This window comes from Sciurus vulgaris (genome assembly GCF_902686455.1).
Source record: "Sciurus vulgaris genome assembly, chromosome: 3".
NCBI lineage: Eukaryota > Metazoa > Chordata > Mammalia > Rodentia > Sciuridae > Sciurus > Sciurus vulgaris.
In genome coordinates, this window is record NC_136463.1 from 45,259,028 (window position 1) to 45,279,248 (window position 20,221).

The 20,221-nt window shown below is 44.2% G+C and overlaps 1 protein-coding gene across 2 annotated transcripts in view; it reads left to right on the top strand.

Moving 5' to 3' along the window:
- The first annotated feature begins 14,753 nt into the window (after positions 1-14,753).
- The window catches only part of ADORA2B (adenosine A2b receptor), a 33,155-nt gene continuing 27,687 nt past the window's right edge, over positions 14,754-20,221 (top strand). For both annotated transcript variants that reach the window (XM_079131702.1, XM_079131703.1), the window contains exon 1: positions 14,754-15,209. In XM_079131702.1, the coding sequence (XP_078987828.1) occupies positions 14,875-15,209 (335 nt within the window). In that variant the 5' untranslated portion in view covers positions 14,754-14,874. The remainder of the gene's footprint in view (positions 15,210-20,221) is intronic.

A 20,221-nucleotide genomic window follows, 5' to 3' on the forward strand; every position in this document is an offset into this window, starting at 1 on the left:
CCCAGAAGATTGCATGCTATGTACCTTACTTTTTGTTTTCATTTGTTTGGGTTTTGTTCCCACTTGGCAAGGTGTCCTGGAGATATTATACATAGAATAGGATTGATTCTATTCTATTATTACAGAGAGTATTATTCTTTTCTTCTGCTGCATGGATTTCTATCATATGGGTATAGCATCAATTATTTATGTAGTCCCCTATGATTATGGTAGCCATATTCTATGGTTTGGAGGTCCCTGCCCCAAACTCATGTTGAAGTTTAGTTGCCATTGTGATGGTTTTATAAAGTGGGATTTTTTTTAAAAAGTGAGATTTTAAGAGGTGATTAGAGCTGGATTGCGGGCACACTCCTGTAATATCAGCTACTCAGGAGGGTGAGGCAGGAGGATTGTAAATGTGAGGCCAGCCTGGACAATGAAAAACAGACTGGGGATGTAACTTAGTGATAGAACACCCCTGGGTTCAATCTCTGTACCACAAAAAATAAAGAGGTGATTAAACTCTCATGAATTGATTACTACTGTAATCAAGGGAATGTGTTAGTTATCACCATCAATTCTCAATAAAGGATAAATTCTTCTCATCTCTCTGTCTCACCTGTTTGCTTGGCCCTTGCCAGATGCAGGCACCTTGACCTGGGACTTCCCAGCCTCCAGACAGTGAGAAATTATGTATTTTCTTTATAAAGTGCCCTGTCTGTGGTTTTCCATTATATCAGCAAAAAAGTGGACTGAGACACTCTGTAATCTAAATCTGGACACTTTGAAAATTAAAGGAAGGCTCTGTTACTAATGATACTGGGCAGAGGTGTGCCTCAGAGCTGTCCCGAGAAAACTGGGATGTAGGGTCATCCTACAGATGATGGACGTATGAGTTGCTTCTACTCTCTTGCTATTGGGACAATGCTGTCATTATTAACATGTGTAAAGATAGGTTTGTCTATAAGTTTCGAACATGTTTTTGCTGGGCTAACGGGTGCAAGCATTCATACCTATGATGGAAACTGCCAAATTGCCTCTGGGAATTGGATGACTTGTTCTTTCGTCAGCATCATGTGAAGATGTATCTTTCCCCACGGCGTGGCCCACAAAGCACATTATAGGACCTTTGGATTTGTGCCAATCTGATAAGTGGGAATTGCTATTGGGTCTGAATTTAGTTTTAATTTGCATTTTGTTGTAAATGAGGCTGAATGTTTTGAAGTTCCTTTTGCATTTGCTTTTCTGTGAATTGCCTTCCATAACCTCTGCCCATACTTTACCCAGTGTTTGGAAACCTTATATTAGATGATGTCTGGGATTTGAGATGCAAATAGTTTCCCCAGATGGTTGTTTGTCTTTGTCTTTGCTTATGATGTTTGTTTGGTTTTGCCATACAGAAAGATTTTTAAATTTTTATATTTTCTTTTATGGCTTTGGATGTTAAATCAAAGCTAGAAAATTCATTCCAAAGAAATAAAAGGAATACGCCAATATTTTCTTCTAGAACTCTTATTGTTTAAAAAAAAATTTTTTTTCTTTGTAGTGCTAGAAATGGAACCCAGGGCCTCATTCATGCTAGATTGACTTTGCCACTGAACTACATGCCCAGCCCTCATTGTTCTTTTTTTTTTTTTTAAAGACAGGGTCTCGCCAAGTTGCTGAGGCTGGCTCTGAATTGGGAACCTCCTTCCTTAGCCTCCGTAGCCACTGGGATTACAGGTGTGTGCCACCTTGCCGGGTATTCATTGCTCTATTTTAAAACCTTGACACATTTGGGATTTATTCTACTTAACTGATTTACATACATTTAAATAAGTATATTTACTTTATTATTTTATTTATTTATTTATTTATTTATTTATTTATTTATTTTCACCAAGTAAACCAAGGTCTTAATTTTTTTTAAAAGCAGAGAACACCAAAAGTACTATGTGGTGTCATTATTCATTACAAAAAAAAAAAAAAATTACTGGCATGTTCAGAACATCACATTGATAAACAGAATCAATGGTTATGACTCTAATTTTCATATACATACAGATTTTTGTCCAAGGCCTCAGTTTGGTCTCTACTCACTGTTAGTCACAGGAGATCCCTATGCTGGTTTAGTATGAAAACTGGGGGAGTATATTTACTTTCTTTTCCCATTGGAACACAAGCTTATCATTAAAAAGTCAAAAAGTATGTAAGGTTTATATCAAAAGACAGTGGTGTCCTAACCCTTCCCCCACATGCCTGCTAGCCATTTTATAGTTTTTTGAAAACTTTTTAAAATAATTTTTTCATTGTTGATGAACCTTTATTTTATTTGTTTATTTATATGCAGTGCTGAGAATCAAACCCACTGCCTCACACATGCTAGGCAAGTGCTCCACCACTGAGCTACAACTCCAGCCCTTGAAAGCTTCTTTTGATATTTTCCTCCATATTTTTAAAAATATTTTTTAGTGACCAATGGACCTTTATTTTTTATTTATTTATATGTGGTGCTGAGAATTGATATTTATAAATAGGAGTCTTCCACTGTTCTGTGTTAACTTTATCAGCTTTAAGCATACTCTGTTGTTATGTACATGAACGTTCTTCCCTTTCCATAGTGTTGAATCATAAATGTCAGTGAGGTGTCGGGTGCGTAGCTCAGTGGTAGAGTATGTGCTTTGCATCAAAAACAAAGCAAAATGAAAACAAATACTAGCGAAATTTCTGTCAGTATTGTAAGACCATTCATTGTGTACTTAATACTAGGATTTGTCTGTTATATTTCACTCTGAATATTTAAATAATCAATCTGAGTTAGTAATCATGACCCCTTTTCAAATGTATATAAACTAAACAGATTTGCGAGTAAGGCATGGAATGGAAGGAATTCCTTATTTTTGTCTCCAAAGCAATTTTTTTTTTTACTACTTTCACAATCTTGAAAATAGCTGGTTGCCCTTGACTCTGAATAGGTGATAATTCAGTGTTGCTGAAGTGTTGTGATAATGCTATTGTTGTAACTGAGAAGTAGAGTGGGGTCAAGGGTCAGGTGTGACTATGTCTTGATCCATTTTCTATTAGTATTACAGCATACCTGTAAATGGGTAATTTATCAAGAAAAGAGGTTTGTTTTGGCTCATTCTTCTGGAAGTCCAAGAGCATGGCACCAGCATTGATTGATTTCTGGAAAGGGGCAATTGGCGGCTTAACTTGTGAACAGCAGAAGGGCAAGTGACCACCTGCAAAGAGAATCTGTGAGAGACTGAGGGGAGATTCCCGAATTAGTTTATAACAACCTGCTTCCTCAAGAGCAAATCCATTCCCGGGAGAATTAATCCAGTCTTGAGAGAAAGGAACTCATCTCTCCTAAAGGCTCCACCACCTTTCAACACTGTTACACTGGGGCTCAAACCTCAACATGAGTTTTGGTGGCGACAAAATATATTCAAGCTGTAGCAGATGGCTTTTCTACATCCAAGTGAAGAAACTGAGTAGATAGGGAAATACAGACGTGTAGAATCCAGGAGGGAAAAAGAAAACTGCCTAATGGTTGGCCCGGGGGTCTTACTGGAAAAGGCTGAGGACAGACAGGAAGGCAGGGAAGGCAGGGGGTGACTGGGGGTCTTGGGCCAGAGTGTCAAGACAGAGCAAATGACTGAGTGCTGCAGACTATGTGAGAGGTTAAGAAGAGGCCTGAGAAGTGCCTATCACCTTTGACCAGATCTGTGTTACTGGTGACTTTATAAGATGGTGTCAGCACTGGGTGGGGACTGAGCCTGACAAGTAGAGGAGAGAATATGAGGGGGGAAGTGGAGGCGAGGGGAAGTGGAGGTGGAGGGAAGACCTCACTCAGAAGGAGTTTTACTGAAAAGGGAATAGAGAAACGGATAGAGCACCAGAAAGGGATATAGGATTAGGGAGGGTATTTTCTTTTCTTTCTTTCTTTCTTTTTTTTTTTTCTGTTAAAGGATGGAAGAATTAGGGCATGTTTACAAGGTTATGGGGAACAATCTGGAGACTGTGGGGTGAATGGAAGGGGGGTGTTGGAAGGAGCAAGGGTCTTACGTGGGAAGGCCTGAGTGTGGGCCTAACACACACACACACACACACACACACACACACACACACACACACACACTTGAGTAGGGCAGGCCGTGGAAATCCATGTGACCTCCAACTGATCATGGGGAGGAGAAGACTGGGGCAGTGGCTATTCACCGACCAGAGATGGATATCTGTCTTTAATTTCACAGCTGGTGTAGCTGTACAAGGGCACATGGCTGAAGTTTAGCTGGCTGGGATGGGGGAATATTATAGCGGAAATGGGCTGGCGAGATGAGAGGTGCTGTTTGGAGATGTGCCACCTGAAGCCAAAATTCTGGAGACAACACAATTGCTAATGGTGACAATCCCTTGGACAGCATTCAGAGGCACAATACTGAGGGTGTGGGTGGTTCTGAAGAGTCAGAGGGGAAAATGATTGTGGAGGAAGAGTTGGGAATCAGAAAATTCATTAAATGACATTGTTGAAACCACCTACAATGACCACTGGGGTATCTGGTGAGAGAGAGTGTGAGGACGGTAAGAAAACTCAAAAAGGGGACAGTGGAGGAAGGTCAGTAAGTAGGTGACCTTCCAAGCAAGTGCGAGTGGCATAGCATGAAGGCAGGGTTTTTAAGAGACTGAATTGTTATGGAAGGAAAGAGGAGGAATATTCCAGAAGAGTGGGGAGAGGAACACCACAGTCACCTCTTGAGAGAATTACAGGGAAAGAGTTCCTCAGAGGAGAACCCAGCCTCTGTAAAAGCAAGAGGAGAGAGGGAACATGCAGGAAAGAGACTTATGTGGGGGATTTTCTGACGACATAACTACAAGTTCCCTTTGGCTTGGTAGAAATTCGGGTTTTAAAAAGAGATGGACGGGGCTGGGGTTGTGGCTCAGTGGTGGAGTGCTAGCCTAGCATGTATGAGGCACTGGGTTCAAGTCTCAAAACAGCAAATAAAAAAATGAATGTTTGGTTAACCAACAATTAAAAAAAATATCAAAAAGTAATTAAAAAAAGAAGAGGTGGACATTAGGGTCAGATTTGAGAATATTTTAAACCGAAAAGGGATTATAGTGATTAGAAAACAAGGTGGATCCAGCCTATATTAGGAAAACCAGGAGCATTTTTCTCAAGGTATCAGGCAAATGGGACCCCCAGGAAAGCCTAGGAAAACCATGGGGTGGACGTCAAGATAAGCCAAGGCAGTAATGTGCTCATCAAAGAAGAAATTGAACATGTCCTTCTCTGCCCAGTTTGTGGGGGATCAGCCTGGTTTTGGGGTAGGCCTTCCTTCTAGAGATACCCAGATGGATCATCCTGTCTCAAAAGTCAACTTGAGCCTGTGAGCACCTGCAATCCCAATTCCTTGGGAAGCTGAGGTGGAAGATCACTTAAGTCCATCAGTTTGAAACCAGCCTGGTCAACATAGCAGGACACCATCTTTAAAAACAAGTCAGCTTGGTGCAACCCACATCCATCAAAGCACTGTTCACAGTGGCCAAAGGGTGAAGCAACCACATCCATGGATGAATGCAACATGGTCTGTCCATGTGACAGAATATGGCTCAGCTCTAAAAAGGAAGGGAATCCTGCAATATGCTACAATATGGATTTGTTGTTGTTGTTGTGGCAGGACTGGGGATGGAACCCAGGGCCTATGCATGCTGGGCACACACTCCACCTCTGAGCTATGTTCCCAGCCCTAATACTGATGAATCTTGGAAACATTATGCTGAGTAAAATAAATCAGATACAAAAGAACAAATATTGTAGAATTCCACTTACATGAGGAAGTAGAATGGTGTTTGCTGGGGGCTAGGGGAAAGGGGAATGGGGAGTTAATGTCTAATGGGTTTCAGTTTTGCAGGATGAAGAGTTCTGGAGATGATTAGTGGTGTTGGCTGTACAGTGATGTGAATGTATTCAATGCCACCAAACTGTACATTTACAAATAGTTATGATGAGGGAGCTGTAGTGTAGTTTAGTACTAGAGCATGTGCTTAAGCATGTACAAGGCCCTGGGCTGGATCCCAGTACAAAAAAAGAAAAAGAAAGAAAGAAAGAAAGAGAGAGAGAGAGAAAGAGAGAGAGAGAGAGAGAGAGCGAGAGAGAGAGAGAGAGAGAGAGAGAGAGAGAGAGAGAGAAAGAAAGAAAGAAAGAAAGAAAGAAAGAAAGAAAGAAAGAAAGAAAGAAAGAAAGAAAGAAAGAAAGAAAGAAAAAAGAAAAGGCTAAGATAGTTAAAATTAAATGTCAAATTGGGCAACCTGATATTGTCCTATGGCCTGGTAGCCACACAGTTGACCCAAGGTCATGGCATTGGCCTAGAATGCGTCTCCTGCTAGGCACTCTACTGGGAAGAGGAATCAGGGCAGGTGGTAAGAAGAGAGATTTTCATACCTAGGGTGAAGTGACCCAGCTCCAGGCCTGCGCTCGATGCCTTTCAGGAAGCACTTTGCTTACTCATTTTCCATATCAGGTCTAACATAGAGACATTTGAATTCCCAAGGGTGGTGATTTGCTTCGGGTGGAGCAGGCACCGTGGGCACTTAGCTTAGCTCCAGGTTCAGCAACACCCCGACTCATTCAAAAACAGCAGGTCCCGGGCATTATGGTTATTTTCCTGACCTCAGTCTCAAGTGCCAAATCTCAAAACTATCATTAAAGTGTCCAGATTTTTCCATTTAGAGAAAATACTGTCTGCTAAACTCCATAATATTCACCTGAGTGTTTGTTCAGCACGGGCCGGCCTGACAGCGCTTGTTTAAAAATTGACAATGAGTTTAAATTTGCCAGGAAGAAGGAAGTTGAGAAAGTTTGGAAGAATAATGAAGGATGCACTCTGATATCAAAATACAGTAAAGATGTAACGCTTTTCTAAGGACAGTACCAGAAAATTAAGAGAGAGAGAGAGAGAGAGAGAGAGAGAGAGAGAGTCAGAAACAGAAACAAAAACAGATTTGTGAATCAGAAAACAGGGACTGGAAGTGCCAAGCTACATGTGAGGACTTCACATCTGAGCAAGGATGTGTTTCCAACTCACAGGGAGAGGAGTCAACAGGAGGTAGAGATGCTTTGATTTATGTGGGGAGCAAGGTAAATTATATTCTTATTCTCAAGACTTGAAACCCAAAGCCATGAATGGAAGAGATGGATGGATATGGTTAGCCACATAAAAGTGGAAAACTTTCATATAACAAAAAACATTATGAAATTAAAAGATGCCATGCTCAGTGGCAGGCTCAGTGGTGCATGCCTGTGTCCCCACTACTTGGGAGGCTGAGGCAGAAGGATTGCAAATTTGAGAACAACCTGGGCAACTTGAAGCCTGTGTTAAAATAAAAAGGGCTGTGGATGTAGCTCAGTGGTAGAGCACTTGCCTAATATGCCGAAGACCCTGGGTTTATACTGTGTAGCTCAGGCTAGCCTCAAATTCCTTAGTTTAAGAGAACTTCCTGCCTTAGTCCTCTGAGTTTCTGGGACTATAGGCCCATGCCACTGTGCTAACTTTATACATTTTACTCTTAAATGGGGGGGGGGGTGTAATTCTCCGTTGATTATTTTTGTATTTTACCCCAAATTAGAGCTATTACCCAAGATCCTGGAAAGAGCAGAGATGAAACTGAGTGAAGGCTCACTCCTGGTCTGCCCACACCTGGAGGCTGGAGGAGTTGCTAGCCTTTGGCTGTATTCTGTTGGACTTCCTGTGTCTGATATAGCATTTAGATTTCTGCTCTGGACACTGATAAACAGGAGGTTGAAGTGGAAAGAGATCTCAAAGGTCATTGGATTCAGCTTTCTCATTTCATAATTGAGGAAACAAAGATTCAAAGAAGTGAAGCAATAAACCCAGTCACAGAGAGAGGGCTGGTACTGTTCTGGAGACTAGGTCACTGGATCCCAACTATAGGGACAAAGGGACATTTCACTTTTGCCCTCTGAAGTTTCTCTGGAACAAAAGGACAAAGACAGATTAATTGGAGAAAAGACATTCAAATTTATTACATGCACAGAGGCAAATGAACAGTGTAATTACCCACCAGCTCAACACGGTTAAGAAACTCCTTTTTCTATAGGGGAGGTGAAGAATGCAGAAGGTAGATAATTTTTATAGGAATAGTAAATGATTTTTAGAGGAACTCAGTGGGCTTGGCGAACAGACAATGACCTGGGACAAAGTCTGCTAGGCCTGCAGAATAATGGTTTGTATAATGGTTTGTAAGTGACTCTCGGTTGCTATTTATTTTTTGGGGGGGCGCTGGGGATCGAACCCAGGGCCTTGTGCTTACAAGGCAAGCACTCTACCGACTGAGCTATCTCCCCAGCCCCTGGTTTGTAAGTGATTCTCTATGGGGCCAAAATAGAGGAAAATTTTGTATGATAAAAGTCTGTCCTGTTGTGTTGACAGACTCCAGTCTTCCTGCAGTATGAGTTTAGTTTTCTCTGGTTAATGAAATTTGAGACTGAAGGCAATTGTGTTCCTCTCTTGGTAGATCTTGTCAGATAAAAAAGGAGACTTTGCAGCAAGGCTCTCCCTGTGCTGGGAAGTGGGGAAACAGAGAAGGTCAGAGGGATCTTATTCTGAGAAAGATTTTAAGGTCTCTCAGCATGTAAGAGTGCCAGCTTTGAGGTGTTGTTTTCTGAGCCCCGACACAGGCATTATTCTCTTCCACGAGGTTTTGATTTCTTTAACTCAAATATTTATGTAGCTCTAAATCCTGTAGGATGCATTGTTTCAGGTCCCAGAAAACATAACCAACAGTGGCTTATTCCACAGGGATGTTTGTAGGGTTATTGTACAAGAGGTCCAGAGAGAGATGTTTTTGAGGTTGGTTGAGTTGTTCAAAGTTGTGATCAGGGACACAGATTCTGTGTTCCATCTTTCCTCATCACCTTTAGTAAGTTAGTTTTCACTTGATATTTGTCATAATTGTAAATGACTGTCATAGCTCTGGGTACCACATTTTCACTTAGCAGTGTCCTGAAAGAGAGGAGCAAGGTCCAAAGCTTCCAGCATAATTCTCCTTATATACTATTGGCCAGAATTAGTTATATGCCCATCCTTAAGCCAATCACTAGCAAAGGGGAAAGGGACTATCTGGTTGACTTAGAACAATTTTGATTCATCCTCTAGAGTGGGCATATTACTGCCAATTCCAGGAACAACACTGGGGTCCTGTTAGCCACCAAGAAGAAGAAATTACTGTTGGAGAGCCACAAACTGGTGTTGCTACAAGCTCCTTACTCTTGTTCTTGATAGTGACAATAATGAACAGTTGACTTGAGGTAGAGTCCCACGTTTCCCATGGGAGCAATGAAGTAACAGTTGTAATGATTAATGGATTCTAAAATCTTTTCATGTCTTTTCAGCTTCCTCAGCTGATGTGTTTTGCAGACCACACTGGAAGAAAATGACACTTTCCACCTGAGGTCTCTGAAATTAGCTACAGAAACAAGTGCATCATTTCAAATGAAGCAACTATAGAAGTCTCCAGAGACAGGGACATAGTGATAATGGGTTTGCAACTTAAGCATTTGTTGGAAATTAAGCTTCCCAGAGAAGAGATTGGATGGGTAGGAAACTCACTGGTGGCAGAAGAGAGAGCAGTCATGCTGCCTGGGGCCTGGATGGTGCACTGACTTGGGGCACCTCATTTCCTCTTCTCCATTTGTACTTTACCTTTCTACACAGAATCAAGTTATAAACTATGTGACTTGTTTTTGCGTATCTTCTTTAAAGAACTGTGCATTCAAACCCTTTGTCTATTTAAAAAAATAGATTGCCTTTTTATTGAGTTGTAAGAATTCTTAACATATTATGAATACTAGATATTTACCAGATATATGATTTGCAAACATTTTCTCTCATTTCCTGGGTTATATTTTTGCTCTCTTGATAGTGCCCTTTGATGTGCAAAACTTTTTCAATTTGATGAAGTCCAATTTATCTAGTTTTTATTGATTGCTAGGGGTCTTAGTGTTATAGCTAAGAAATTGTTGCCTACTCTAAGAACACAAAGATTAACATCTAGGCTTTCTTCTAAGATTTTTATAGTTATAGCTCATATATTGGGTATTTTATCCATTTTGTGTTCATTTTTACATATAGTGTGAGGTAGGGATCCACCTTCAGTGTTTTGCTTGTAGATACCCAGTTGTCCCAAGACTATTTGTTGAACAGGTTTTTTTCTTTTCCCTATTAAAGTGTCAAGGAACTCTTGTCAAATATCAGTGGACCATAAGTGTAAGGGTTTATTTCTGGATTCTCAATTCCATTCCATTGAGATATCTCTCTCTCTCTCTCTCTCTCTCTCTTTCTCTTTCTTCTTGAACTGGGGATTATGCCCAAGGGCATTTGACACTTAGCTGCATCCATAACCCTTCCTTATTTATTTATTTTATTCTGAGATAGGGTCTCACTAATTTGCCAAAGCTTCCCTCCAACTTGGAATACTTCTGCCTCAGCCTCCTGAGTTTCTGGGCTTACAGGCATGGGCCACCATGCCCAGCTTCCATTGATCTTTATGTCTGTTCTTATGCCAGTACCACATTGTCTTGATTACCGTAGCTTTGTAGTAAGTTTTGAAAACGAATGTTAGTCCTTCAACTTGGTTTTTCTTTTCAAGATTCTTTTGGCCACTCTGGGTCCCTTTTATTTACACGTCAATTTTAGGAGAAGTTTGTCAATTCCTGCAAAGAAATCAGCAAGTATTTGAAATAGATTTCATTGAATCTGTAGGTCAGTCTGGTTGTATTGCCATCTTAATGATATTAAACCTCTCAATTTATCAACATGGAATGTTTTTCCATTTATTTAGATGTCCTTTAATTTCTTTCAAGGATGTTTGTGGTTTTTATTGTATAATTCTTGCTCTCCTCTGGTTAAATTTATTCCTAAGAATTTTATTATTTTTTTTTTCTGCTAGTGTAAGTTAAATTTTTTTCTTAAATTTCAGTTTTAGATTATTCATTGTTAACAAATAAAAATAGACTTGATCTTAGATTTTGTATAAGATATTGATCTTATATTTCACAATCTTGAGAACCTGTTTTAGTTCTAATAAGTTTTTGTGTTTGTTTTGTGGCTTACTTAGGATTTTTTGTATATATAAAGTAACAGTATTTATAAATAGAGTTTTATTTCTTCCTTTCCAATCTGGATACTACTTATTTATTTATTATCTTTTCATTTCATTGTCCTGGTTAGAACCTCAGTAAAATGCTGATTAGACATGGTGACAGCAAAAAAAAACCTTTTGTCTTTCACCATGGAATATGCTGTTAGCTGTGAATTTTTCACAGGTGACCTTTATTGGGTTGAAGATGTTTCCTTCTATTCCTATTTTGTTGATTTTTAAAAAATATGAAATGGTGTTATGCTTTGTCAAATACTTTTTCCATATATGTTGAGATGATCCTCTGATTTTTTTCCTTTATTCTATTTAAAAAGTGTATTAAATAGATTGATTTTTGTATCTTGAATAAACTTTGCTTTCCTAGGATAAATCCCATTTGGTCATGGTGTACAGTGCTTGCTCTATGTTGTTGAATTCAGTTTGAAAATGTTTGCATGTATATTGACAAATATCTATATTCATAAGGAATATTGGTTTGTAGTTTTCTTGTTATATTTTTGTCTGGTTTGGGCATTAGAATAATATTTACCTCATAGATGAGGGGATAACCATTCCCTCCCTTTCTCCTTTTTTTTTTCAAATATATTTTTTAGTTGTAGGTGGACATAATACCTTTATTTTACTTTTATATGGTGCTGAGGATTGAACCTAGGGCCTCATGCTTGCTACACGAGCAAACTACCACTGAGCAACCATCTTTCTCCTTTTTGGAAGTTTATTTCTTCATTAAATCTTTGGTAGAATTCACCTATGAAGCTTTCTGGGCATGAACTTTTTTTTTCCTGGAAAAAAAAATTTAAAAATATTAACACAATCTCTAAGTATAAAAAGTCTTTTCATATTTGTCATTTCTTCTTGAGTTAGTTTTGGCAATTTGTATCTTTATAGTAATTTGTCCATTTCATCTGTGGTACCCAAGTTGCTGTCAAGACTAACCCCCAAGACTCCTCATGATCCCTGAACAATAATTTTCTACTAACATTGCTGCCACCCCCATGGACCCAATGAACCAAGTTCAAATCCTACTATGAGTTCTAGACTCAGGATTGATGGAGTCAGGAAACTCATTTCCCATAAACCCTGTGGAGAAGGGAAGGCAGTTGTTTGAGTCCAAGAGTGTGCTATGCAGGGCCTGAGTGGGGAGGGGACACAGAGAAGAGAAGCTGTGCTGGTGGGTGGCACTGATGACATGGAACTCAGTGGATTGCAACACAGAGACAGGGCACAGCCCTGCACTAGGAGATTCTTCCTACTCAAATGATTCTGGGAAGGTTTCCTGAAGAAGGCTCGGTGGTAGAAAGGGGAAGTGGAGATCCTAGGCATAGACAATGCTGGAGCTGAGTCTAAGGCCTGAAGGTTACATGGTGTGTAAAAACCACTCACAGCAACCAGGTGGTCTCTGTCCAGTGCCTCCTCTCCCTCTGCCAACCTTCCATTTACTCCTGCCAAATCATGTTTGGGTCATCATGCCTTGCCCAGAGATCTCCTGGAGCTGGCATCCGGCACCTCCAGCAGAAGACACTCCATCCTAGCAGCCAAATCCTTCCCTGGCCAGGTCTCCTTTTTTCTACTCTTCTGGTCCTGGCTGTCCCTGAGAAAGCCCCTTCCCCTACCTTTGCCCCACATGGCTCCCCACCCCATACCTATCCACCACCACCAGTCCACTGCTAAATCTTACCCACTCTGAAAAAGCCATCACCCCAGGAAATTGTTCCACCCCCACAGTCCAAGGAAGTGCTCTTAGACAAGTTATCTGATCTCTCTGACATTCAGTTTATCATCTATGTGGCAGAGTTTGTGTCTAGTGCTATGGGAACTTGGCAGGTACAGCAGGTGCTGTCAGAACTCAGGTGGCCAGGGCATGCAGTGTGTATTTAAAATGTGTATTTAAATATTGCATATTTAAAATATAAAAAGTGCATAAGAATTCTCTAAAAATCATGTTTTTTTTTTTTTTCTTCATTATGGAAGGAAAATAGGGGGGAAATTCCTAAAATAATCTAGAACAGCTACTGTGAGTGCTCTGGAGATTTTGCTGTTTGTCATTGTATTGCCTGTTGGTGTGTGTGTGGGGGTAGTGGTGTTGATCGTTATTATTGCAACTACATTGATTACATTGATATAAAGTTTGTTTACCATATGATCCCTCCATTTAAAAAGTACAATTCAATGTTTTTGTGCATATTTACAGAACTGTGCAACTATTCTGCACCTTTTGTCATCCCCATGCTTTGTTTTTCGCTTAACATTATTTTCCAATCATCTATTCCTGTTGCCAATCTCCTTAACTATTCTGTTTGGTGACTGCTGACAGTGGCTTTCTGGTGGGAGAATGGCACAGCCAGGTGTGTTTTAGAAGAATGGTGTTTGTGAGAACTGCAGAAGCAGATGGAGCACAGAGACCTGCGCAGAGAGAGGGAGGGATGGGGGAATAGGCCGGGAGATCTCCACGACTTTGGAAGTGGAGAGAAGCAAGGATCAGTGACACTGCTAGTCATCTGGAAGGAGGTGGTGCAGGCTGAAAGCTAGGCGTCAGCACACTTCTTGGGGTTGGTGAGAGTGGCAGAGCCAATGACGGAATCTCAGAAGAAGCGACAGCACAGGTTTGAGGGAGGGTTGAAAAGGAGTCTGGTGGATTTGGACTGTTAGATTTGGGAGCACCAGCTGTCCTGGCGAGTCCAACGGCGGGCATATCTGGCAGTCAAGGGCGGATAGGGTTCCAGGGGAGAGGTTTGGGAGTTAAAGGTGTAAGGGAGTTAAAGGTGTAAAGAAAGCTGGAGCTGATCCAGGTTTATCCAGGATGTGAAGGATAAAAAGAGGGCCCAGGGAACACTAGCATTTTAGGGAGGTGACAAGGAAGCAGAGGACATGGAACATATCATAAAGTGGAAGGCAGAGAGGGAGCTGTCTCGGCAGTGTTCAGAGCAGCGCAGGGAAGCGGCGGGGAGGGCTGGAAAGTGAGCAAGGGGCTGAGACTGGTGCTGCGGAGGTGGGTGGCAGGGGTAACAGTAGCCCAGAAGGATCCTTGCTGCCGTATCTTGTGGCCTGACGGTGCAATTCAGGTGTGAACGAGTGGCCCCAATAGGCCATTCAAGCTGAACCTGCGGGCGCGGCTGCCTCCCTCACTTCCTGAGAGATCTCTTTCACTTTGTAGGCGGGGAAGCTCTGCCTACCCAGGGCCCTGTGCAGGGTTCGGTGGGGGAGTACCCAAAAGCTTCAGGACTTCACAGCCAGGTGGAATGATTCTGGGAGTGTCCTTTTTGCAGCGAGCTCTCCGGGGCTGGCGGGCGTCCCGGGGCAGAGGCGCGGTGTCAACCCCAGGAGTCGCCTGGACTCCACGCTGCACCACCCAGGCTGGAAGGCGGTGAGACTGCTCAGGACACTGATGCCGACCCGAAGGAAAGTTGGAGAACTCGTTTTTTGTTAGATACCCGCCACTACAAGGACGCCGCTGGTTGCGGTCCGAGAGCGACCGGAGCTGGCGCGAAGTCGGGATGGGGCGAGGGGGCGGTGCTATGTCAATCCGAGACGGGCGGGCGGTCTGGCCAATAGTAGCCGCCGCCTGCCCGAAGTCCCGTCTCCTGAGCTCCCGACCAGAGCGCGCAAGCTAGGCGGCTCAGACGCTTCTAGTGGAGGCGCGGTCTGCCGCTCCGGCCGTGCCCGGCAGGGCTCACGCGGCTGTCTCGCGCCCGGCACGGCCCTGGTAGGCGATACCCGGGCCCGGCTGGCCCGGCCATGCCGCTGGAGATTCAGGACGCGATATACGTGGCTCTGGAGCTCGCCATCGCCGCGCTGTCGGTGGCGGGCAATGTGCTGGTGTGCGCGGCGGTGGGCACGTCAAGCGCGCTGCAGACTCCCACCAACTACTTTCTGGTGTCCCTGGCGGCGGCCGACGTAGCCGTGGGGCTGTTCGCCATCCCCTTTGCCATCACCATCAGCCTGGGTTTCTGCACTGACTTCCACAGCTGCCTCTTTCTCGCCTGCTTTGTGCTTGTGCTCACTCAAAGCTCTATCTTCAGCCTCCTGGCCGTGGCCGTCGACAGGTATCTGGCCATCCGCGTCCCGCTCAGGTGAGGCGCGTGGCGTCTTTCGACCCCGGGGCTCAGTCAAATCCCCTCAGGGAGTCGCCCTCTCCAAGACCTAGGTCCAGCCTTTAGGTACCCCAGATTGGCCTGGTTGGGGACGCGCGGAGGCTCGGAGCTCTATTCCCCGGCTTGGAGGAGACCGGCCATCCTCAGAGACACGTGCGCCCAGACTGCCGAGACCCTCTTGGTGCTCCAGAGAAAGGCCTTGGCAGTCTCTGCGCCTCCCACGCGTCGTAGGCGCGCGCCCCTCTAAGGAGACCTGCGTATAAACTACTCTAGGGGTTCCGGAAGTGCGCGCCCTGCGAGGCGCCCCAGCTAGCGCGTGGAAACCCGGGCGCAGGAGGTTTGGTGATCGCAACTCCACCCCTACGGTTAAAGCTATTTCCTTCTCACCCGCCGCTGCTGTGTCCGCGAGAGCAGCTGCCTCAGAGCAGGGCACCGCGTCCAGAGCAGCGACCAGACGTGGTCCTCTGAATGCTGGGGGTCTGGGAGATTTTGTCCAAGGGCGAGGCAACTGAACGCTAGCAGTTCGCGCTGTCGGAATGGACACACCGCCCAGTTTTGGAATGTGCCTGCTGCAAACTAAGGCGGCCAAGGGCAGATCCAAGCAGAAGGTGCCTGGTAACTTTGGGGAACGCTATGGACACTTGTCCCTGCATATTTAATGGTGACTTAAGTCACCTCCATATACTTTTAAAAAGAGTTACAGTGCTTACTGGTTCACCAAATGAACAGTCGTAGAGTCTCCATGCCGTTGTGTAACCTCATTTATACCCCGCTGCCCTGTCGGAGCAGCTTCTGAGAAAGAGAAAGCGCTTCCAGGATTTCAGAAAACTTCGGAGTACATACATGTTCACTCTTTCTCAGAATATGCTTCAATCAACTCTCCCTTTTTCCACACTGAAAAAATGTAGGATTCTGGGGAGTGGATTCCCAGTTGTAGCTGATGAATTCAACATTGAAGGTTTGTTGTTGAAAGGTGTGTCTGTGTCTTTGTACCTGGGCCCCTTTGGCATAAGGTGAACTTGGGATCTCTTTAGATTTGGAGCTTGGCCTGGAAAGCTAAGTTATAAGAGTAGGAAGGGAAGGAACTCATTTATTGAGTGCCAGCTATGTGCCAGGCAGTTTATATAAATGTAGATCCTTTAATCCTTGAAGTAATTCTAGAGGAAGGGTACTGCCACCTGCATCTTGTAGATGAGGGGATGGTGGCTCAGGAAAATTTAGAGTCTTGCTCAGGATGATACATAGGGAATCAGTGTCAGAGCCAGGACTCAACTCAGAACTGGCATTGTGTTCTCACCTCTGCCATCAGGCTGTCTGGCAGGACTGTGTGTGGCATCAGTGTTTGAGAAACAAGAAAAAAAGTCTATTCCTGGAGGAGGATTCTGCCTGCAGTAAACTGTAGTTGTAAAGGAAATGTGTTTGTGGGAATTGAGCAGGAGAATGCTCCCAGAAATCTTTTTAGTAGACTTAAACATTGAGCCTGGTCCCTGTGGATTGTGTCCTGGGTCCCAAAGGGAACAGGAACCTCCTGCTTGGTTAGGCTGTGAGCCCGATGTGCACGTCTGGGTTGTTTCATGTGCTGCTGCCCTTGGCATCTGAACAGGAGGCTTCATGCATTCTATCAGGTGTGACAGAGCCCAGGACTTGGGTGGCACAGTATTCTCTTCTTTCTTAGGACCCTCTTTGTTCTCATAATGGGTACTTGATGGCCTTTTAGACTTTTTGCATGCAGCAGGGCAGTCACACACCCCCATCTAAGAGAAGCTCCTTGGGCTTGCCCATGGCAGAAACTCAGAGACATTCCAGCTAAACCGGGAGTTACTACAAGAATCTCTTGGGTCACAAGGATGCAGCAGGAAGTTCCATAACAGTTTAAATCTGTTAGTTCTTGTCCTCATTTGTGCTGGGTGGGGCCTTGAAAAGATTGGGTGTGGGTGTCTTAAGGGGAAAGGCACTGTGTGAATCACAGGCCCCTGACTTCTCCTTTACTAAGGGCACAAGGATGAGAGGAGGTGGAATGATTGAGGATTGCTGAGTGGGGTCTCCAAGAAGGCTCACTCCTGGCTTGCTCAGAGCTCAGAGATCTGGAAGAGGTGTACAAGGCCCTGTCCTGTTCATAACACTGGCCTCCACCCTGGTGGGTTGAAAGATGTACCTGGGTCCTCACACTTCCCTGAGCCCTCTTAAGAGCTGGAGTTTGGGGTAGGCCTTCTGCCCTCAGCTGTTTCAGCGGTCCAGAGCATGGTTCCCTGTGAACAGGTTAAAATACAGATTATGCTGAACCAAGCACGTGTGCCTATAGTCCCAGCTACTTGGGAGGGTGAGGCAGAAGGATCACTGGAGGCCAAGAGTTGGAGACCACCCTGGTGACATAGTGAGACCTTGGCTCAAAAAATACAAATTATGGGACCTGGTGGGACCCTACTGAATAAGAATCTTTGTGGTGGCCGTATGTGAGATTTTGGATTGATAGTTCCCCTGAAGTTTGAGAACCCTTCTACAGTTGGGAGGTTTGAGGCTCCTCTTTGTTTAGTTGACATAGGCTGGATTCTAGGGCACACCAATCTTTGACTTGGCTTTGGGGACCTCCTTGAGGTCATGGGCTGCAGATGGAAGTCATGTCAGAAGCATCGTGTAGGGGAGGAGGTGTCTTCTCTATGACACCAAGCAGTAAGAAAGGTAAGGCCCAGGGAATAAGGCCAAAGGTATAGGCATACCTCTTCCTTGGGCAGAAACAGTTCTGGGACTTGTCCTTGGGTCATTGACTCCATTTCTGAGACTTGCCCCTAGGTCACTAGCTCCATGGATCCATGGACTTGAAAGGGATCTATGCTGTAAAGCTGTAGGTATGAGGCTCCTACTTGTTTCCTGGTACCCAAGTTGTTTACTAACATGAAAGAGATGATAGTGCAGGAGGAAAAGAGAGCCCAGAGGTGATACTAGACACAAAAATGACCCCTTTGACCTGACTTGTAAAAAAGGAATGTCTGCTCACATCAGGTCCTACCCTTTGCCTTCAGAATGAGGGGTGTCCACACACAAAAAGTGGTCAGCTGCCTCTAGTTTAATCCATAGGGGGCTGACATTGGCCCTGGGGGTTCTGGTCCAGGGAAGCCGTTAGAAGTGGGCAGTAATGGGGTGGTGCATGAGGCCAAGCTCCTGGGCTATAGGAGGTGGGCGTGAGTTTCTGCCCACAGTGGCCCCTGGCTCTCACTTCATCCTCATGCTGGTTCTGCTTCTCAAAGGAGCAGTTCTTCCTCTCTAATCTAATCCTGTTCTCCTTCGTGCCACACCCACAGCTGAGCTTGGGGGTGTCTGTGATTCATTCTAACTGGGGGACCTTTCCTCGTCTCTCTGAGGACTCAGTTTCCTCTTTCATAGTGGTAGAAGTTTCAGTAGCACTGAAGTCTGGAGTTGAAGGAGTGTTTTGCAGGGAGTGTTTGGTTGGTTGACTAGGTCAACAACAGGAAGGGGCATGTTTGTTTGCTCTGTCCCGGGTCCTGACCCTGTCACCATCCCTGCCTTCTGCCACACTGAGACTTTTTCCTCAGTGTTCACCTGTCCGATCTGGGAAGTAGGTATTAAAGACTTCTTAGCAAGACTTCGCTTTGTGTGAAAATGTGACCTCCACCAAATATTCAACTTTAGAGCTGTTTAAAAATAAAACGGGAAGGAAAATGTTCAGGTCTGGGTCCTACCCCTCCATCCTTCTCAAGGACTCCCCTCCTTGGTGTACCTATTCTCTTGCATCAGTGTTATAATTCCTTCTCCTCTCCCAGAACTGGAGTTGAAGCCAGAGGGCTCTACCACTGAGCTACACCCCAGCCCTTTTTATTTTATAATTTTCAGACAGGACACCTAAGTTGCCAAGGCCAGCCTTCAACCCGTGATCCTCCTGCCTCAGCCTCCTGAGTAGCTGGAATTATAGGCATGTGCCACCACACCCAGAGGTGTTATCTTTCTTTTCCAGATCATCTTCATTATAGTGGGTTGAATGGTGGCCCCCCCCAAAAGATATGTGCATATTTTAATTCACAGAGCCTGTATATGGAAAGGAAAAAAAAAGGAAAAAGAAAAAGAAAGAATATTGTCTTATATGGCTCTTGAGAGAGGAGGGGCTTTTGCATTTTAACCTCTAAATGCAGTTGCACCTTGCAAGATAGACACAGCCATGTGAAGAAAGAGGGAGAGATTGTAGTCATGTGGCCAAGTGAAGGAACATAGGGGCAGCCATCAGGAGCTGGAAAAGGCATAGGACAGATCCTCCCCTAGAACCTTTGGAGAGAGTGTGGCCTGCCAGCACCCTGACTTCTGGCCTCCAGAACTGGTAGAGAATCAGTTTCTGTTGTTTTAAGCCGCCACGTTTGTGATACTTTGTTAGACTAACCCCAGGAAACCACCCATCAACATAGAATGCTTAAATCACTCTCCCTTGACCACACGCTCTCTTTACTTCTTGGTGCATTTCTTCAGACCCTCCCTAGTTCCTGCTGGGCCCCAGAGAAGCCCCCACCTCCTCTCCTGTACACCTGTAACAGCTCTCCACATGGCTGCTGGAGAGGAGGATTTAAAAGTAAGTCAGATTATATCATTCCCCTCCTTAAAGTGCTGCAGTGAGCATTTAGGGTGACAACTGAATAGCCTGGTTTCTATCACCCCATCCTGTGCCCTGTTGCATCTTGAGTACCAGGTTCTCTCCCCAACCCCAGCTTTGCTCTACCTTTCCTCCCTACCCCATCTGAAGAGGCTTCTTTCAGCTGCTGTTTATTTACCCTTAATTATTTATCCTGATAAATTATGTCTTTACTTAGTTGTGATCTCTGTCTACATAGCGTGTGAGCTCTGTGAGGCAGGGGCTTTATCTCATATTCTAGGACCTGGCACTCAGTACCATGCCTGGCACAGGGAACAGACCCACACTATGGATGAATACACACACAAGCGACTGGGTGCAAGCTTGTGTCAGGGTATGTCATGTCCAGGGGAACAGC